Source organism: Octopus bimaculoides, chromosome 25 (genome assembly GCF_001194135.2).
Source record: "Octopus bimaculoides isolate UCB-OBI-ISO-001 chromosome 25, ASM119413v2, whole genome shotgun sequence".
In the NCBI taxonomy this organism is placed as follows: domain Eukaryota; kingdom Metazoa; phylum Mollusca; class Cephalopoda; order Octopoda; family Octopodidae; genus Octopus; species Octopus bimaculoides.
The window spans coordinates 18,056,306-18,061,448 of record NC_069005.1 but is presented as its reverse complement, the minus strand read 5'-3'; the positions used below and the strand labels follow the sequence as shown (position 1 = coordinate 18,061,448).

At 38.1% G+C, this 5,143-nt stretch overlaps 1 protein-coding gene across 4 annotated transcripts in view; it reads left to right on the top strand.

The window, feature by feature from the left end:
• LOC106880721 (DNA-directed RNA polymerase, mitochondrial) overlaps positions 1-5,143 on the top strand; it is a 120,272-nt gene that overhangs the window by 95,572 nt on the left and 19,557 nt on the right. The window contains exon 21 of one of the 4 annotated variants that reach the window (XR_008266737.1): positions 1,897-2,709. The exons of 2 other annotated variants lie outside the window; for them this stretch is intronic. Coding sequence is in view for 1 of the 2 variants with exons in the window: in XM_052976559.1 (XP_052832519.1) it covers positions 1,106-1,137 (32 nt within the window). In the remaining variant the exon portion in view is untranslated. Of the gene's footprint in view, positions 1-1,105; positions 1,210-1,896; positions 2,710-5,143 lie in introns of those variants that run through there. One more of the 4 variants, XM_052976559.1, reaches the window with a different exon arrangement.

Below are 5,143 nucleotides of genomic sequence, written 5' to 3'. Positions count from 1 at the left end.
GGTAGTGGGGCATGTGGCCGTCGTAGACAACCCTTGCTCTATACTGAAGAATAATGGTGAAAAATAAAGTCACACTAATATGCATCAAACATTCATGCATGTGTGTGTGTGTGTGTATCATCATCATCATAATTTAATGTCTATTTTCCATGCTGGCATGGGTTTGGACAGTTTAACTGAAAATTGGTAAGCCGGGGAGCTACACTAGGTTCCAATCTGGTTTGACATGGTTTCTACGGCTGGATGTCCTTTCTAACGCCAACCACTCCAAGAGTGTAGTGGGTGCTTTTTATGTGCCACCAGCACAGGTGTCATAGATGTCAAAATGGCATTGACCATGTGCTCAAACAGTGCTTTTTATGTGCCACTGGCATAGGTACATATATATTTATGCATATGTACATAGACACATATAATATGCATATATGATGATTGTCTCGTGTTGTCTGATAATAGACATCTCACATGAAATATGTGTGTGTGTCCGTGCAGACATGCACGTGTGTGCCTCTCGCATCAATAGATAAATGCTTGCAAAACTATATGAGCGCATCTGTATGTCATTGGATTTAAGTGATAAAAGTTGTACAACATTTTTGCCTCTCTCTCAGTTGCTATAGTAAGTTTGAGTGACAAGCATTGCAGGATGACTGGTACTATTTTGACTGCAGGTTTTATATGAAATTATCTTTTTCTGAGAAGAGCTGCTTTCCCCACTGCTCTGTTAAAAATAATGAAAGTCTCCATACCCTGGGAAATTTCTTTAAATCATAGATGGGACACTGATCAATACTACAGTTCTGGGTCAGAACAGATTGGGAATTAATGGTAATTAAGGGATGACTCTAAATTCCTGATAACCCCAGAATTCCTGAACTTGCATCTCACCACTGATGCAGTTTAGAGTCATTCTTAGGACACGGACACACACATACACATACACAGTTTTGTTATTGGTGGGACTAGTAAAAAAGTCCTCTATGCAGTGAGAGAAAAATATTTAAATATTTAAATATTTATATTCAAGCTACTATTATTTTCATGCTTTGAAAATATAATGGATGGACAAACTTATGTTGCATGCTATGTGATTCCAATTTTTCAGACTCAATTACACAACATGGCTGGTCTTTTTAGAAAAAAACAAGAAAGGACACTGGCCTTTTAGAAAATGTGAAAAAATGAAAGGAAGGTAAAAGAAAAAGTGGAAGGAGAAAAAGAAAAAAATCAATAGTTGTCCAGATGACTACATTTAATAAAAATTTCTGATCTGCTACTTTTAGATCTTAAAAAAGTCTATTGTCTTACTAAATTAATTTTCTTTTTCCCTTTTTCTCATTCCACTTCTTCTCTTACCATCCTCTTGTCTTCTTTTTTGTGTTTTCCTAAAAACCAGCATCCTCTCTTGCTCTTTCAATAAACGATCAACAATGTTGCATATTTCAGTCTGAAAAATTGCTTGGAAAATTGTGGCATGCTATACAAGCTTGTTTGATTATTATGTTTTCTATGTATGAAACTAATAGTAGCTCAAGTTTAAATCATGTGTATATTATGTTATATATACATTTATGTGTGTGTGTATATATATATATATATATATATATATATATATAGATCAAAACAGTTTGATTTAAATTCATTGATACTCTTGTGTTTCAAGCGCAATGCTAGTCATCAGCCATTTTGAATTTGAATGACAGAAGTTGATTGTTATTACTGTAAGATGGGTGCTGCGATTGGTCAAGGAAAGTTACGTGGTGTCGTGGTTTGATGTTGGTATGTGGGTATGTGGGTGTTTGTTCTTAATCCATTGGAATTTTCTTGTAAGGTGTTCCACCTCATGAGGTAGTCTATTGTGGTATCATTGGTCTATCTACTTGACTTTCAACTCAGGATCACAGAGGAAGGCTCCATAGTTACTAACTTTTACAGAAAAGCCACTAGCAAAAAACTTTTCGTCCACTACCAATCAGCCTTACCCACCAGAACCAAAGCCACTTACAGGAGAAATAAGATTGCACATATAAACAACAATTGCAGCGAAGTGACTGACAAAGCCGTCAACACCAAGCAGTTCCTCAGAGACCTAACTCTGAATGGCTACCATCATCTCTAGCCAAACAATGACGCCTAAAGAACATCAGGGTCAATAAACCCCGGAAGAACCATCATGCTCCCAAGTCCAGCACATGCTTCCTAAAGCTACCACATTTTGACAACAGAACTACTGCAGTGACACAACACACAGTCCACAAGAAAGGATTTGACATACAGATAGTGCACACCGGCCCTTCCTTGAGAAAAGCTCTGTCCAAGAACAACACCTTTCACTACTCTGAGGCATGCACATTATCAAACTGCCCCATCAATGACCCTGAATTGTGCCAGAGGACCTATGTTGTATACGAGATCATCTGTGGCATATACGCATAAGGAACACATGCAGGCAGACACCTCCTTGAAGAAACATCTAAGGAAATGCCAGATCCGGGAATTCACAGTGCACATCAGGGCAACACAGCGGAACAGAGGCAACCTTAGAATCTCTGAGGCAACCTCATACACCAAAGGAAACGAAATATCAACAACAGAAGAGAGTTACAGGAAGCTAGCTGGTTGCTGTAGCAACACCTTTCTGTGCATGTCCACTCCACATTTGTTAATTTCTTGAAAATATAGTCATAACCCCGAAATACTGAATGCAAGGTAAGTCTACATTAATTCATATATTCATTTTCTTGTGATTTGCCTTGCATTTACTTCGCATTGTTCTGGCCTTACCCATGATCCTTTATACAATGTATATATATATATATATATAAGACCTTGAAAATAAGAATGGAGAATTATACATCTTCAAAAGCTTGTTTATTACAGTATTATATACAATCTATTCGCTTTAAATCTCTGTCCAACATGTGTTTTTACTGCATAGATATTCTAAGATGTGGCATTAGTTGCATCTTATCAGATCAGTTGCATTTTAAGTTCATCCAGGGTATATGTCTCCATGCAGCTTTATTCAGGGTTTACCACTATAGTATTTTTGAAGCGGACTGAAATCTTATTCTAGGCATAATTTTAGTGGGGGATATGTGCGCTCAGTGTAGAAGTTAGAAGAGGTTGTTGTAATATATAATATGGCAATAAACCTAGAGTGACCCTTAAAATGTTGAAGAGAATAGCATGAAAATAAACTTAGTATTCAAAGAAGTTTTACCTAGATCAAGATATGTTTTGCCCACATTTTTGTACTTTTACGCAGCACTGGCATGGGTGTCTTTATGTCGCACTAGCATCCACGAGGCTGCAATATTAGGATTGCTCATCTGAAGAGCTATGCAAGGGACATGCCTGTATGCAAGGACAACCACAATTTTACTTATCTTGAGGTATCTTCTCAAGCATAGCAGACTACCAAGGGTTGCAGTCCCTTATCACCCCCTCTGTGAGGCCCCACATCTGAAGATCCTTTCTCACCACTTAATCTCATGTCTTCCTGGGTCTACCCCTTCCACATGTTCTTTCCACAGAGATTGGCACTTCTTGATGTTTCTGTCTTTATTATATGCATCACATGACCATACCAGCACAGTCTTCTCTCTTACACACTATATCTGATGCCTTGCATTCCCTGTTTTTCTGTCTCAAATCACTTACACTCTGTTGTATATCCACACTGACGTTACCCATCCAACAGAGCATACTGGCTTCATTTCTTTCAAGCTTTTGCATATCCTCAGTAGTCACTGCCATATAGCATAGCTATTTGTACACAAATATCATACAATCTGTCTTTCACTCTGAGGGAAAGGCCCTTCATTACTAACAGAGGTAGTAGCTCTCAGAACTTTGCCCAGCCTATTCTTATTCTAGCAGCTATGCTTTCAGAATAACCTCCACCACTCTTAACTTGGTCACCTAAGTAATGGAGACCCTCTATTACTTAGGATATCCCCTGACATTTGAGGGAGTCTATTTTTTTGTACATTCCTGGTGTTTAATGTATCTACACATCTGCTACACGTAAAGACTACTTCCTCTATTAATCCTCCAGTGATACTGCTGCACTTCTTATATGTCCATAGCTTGCACTGGGTACACCATATGGCATTTCTCCCAACACCTTATCTACATATCAAACAGAGCCATCTCCTTGAAGGGATTTGTGATTTGTTGTTTTCCTACTTATTAGGACTTTGGTCTTTGTTAAATTAGCTCTAAGGCCCTTTGATTTCTGGCCTTACTTCCATACCTGAAATTTCTTCTCTAGTTCTGGTAGTAATTCAGCAATAAGAACAAGGTCATTGGCATAGAGGAGCTCCCAAAGGTAGCCAGTCTTAAATTCCTCTGTTATAGCCTTGAAAACTATGATAAACTAGAAGGGGGTTAAGAACCAATCCCTGATGGACTCCTACTTGTACACTAAATCTCTTGCTATACTCATGTGCAACTTTCACCTTACTGGCAACACCCCTGTACATAGCTTTTATAGCTCTCACTAACCATTCATCTATCCCTAGCTTCTCCATGTCAACAAAAGCCAAATACAGAGGTTTATTTTTTGTCAAGTACTTATCCTGAAGTTGCCTCACCAGGAAGATAGCATCAGTGGTGCTTCTCCCTGGCACAAATCCAAATGGCATCTCATTTATGCTAACTCACTTCCTAATAAATTGAGCTATGATCCTTTCTTTAACTTTCATTACCTGGTCCAGCAATTTGATGCTTCTATTTATTTCTGTCTAAAGCATCACCTTTGCCTTTGTAGCAGCTGACTATAATGTTAAGCATGACTAATGATAAGTATGACTTCCTCTTGTGCAACCTGATTAACTATACAGGTGACCAGGTCATATCCCACTCTGCCAGATATTTTAAGCATCTCGGTGGTTATACCTGATGGGTCAGAGACCTTCCCTGTCTTCATACTCTTAATTGCTTTATCTACTAAACTACTGTCTGTTTGGATAGCCAGCCCTTCTGCTGGATCCATATTAGGCAGGCTGTCCTTTTCTCATGCATTCTCTACATTTAGCAACCTTTCATAGTGGCACTTCTAAGCTTCATTCTTTCCAGAATCACTAGCTGCAATATATATATATATATATATATATATATATACATATATATATATATA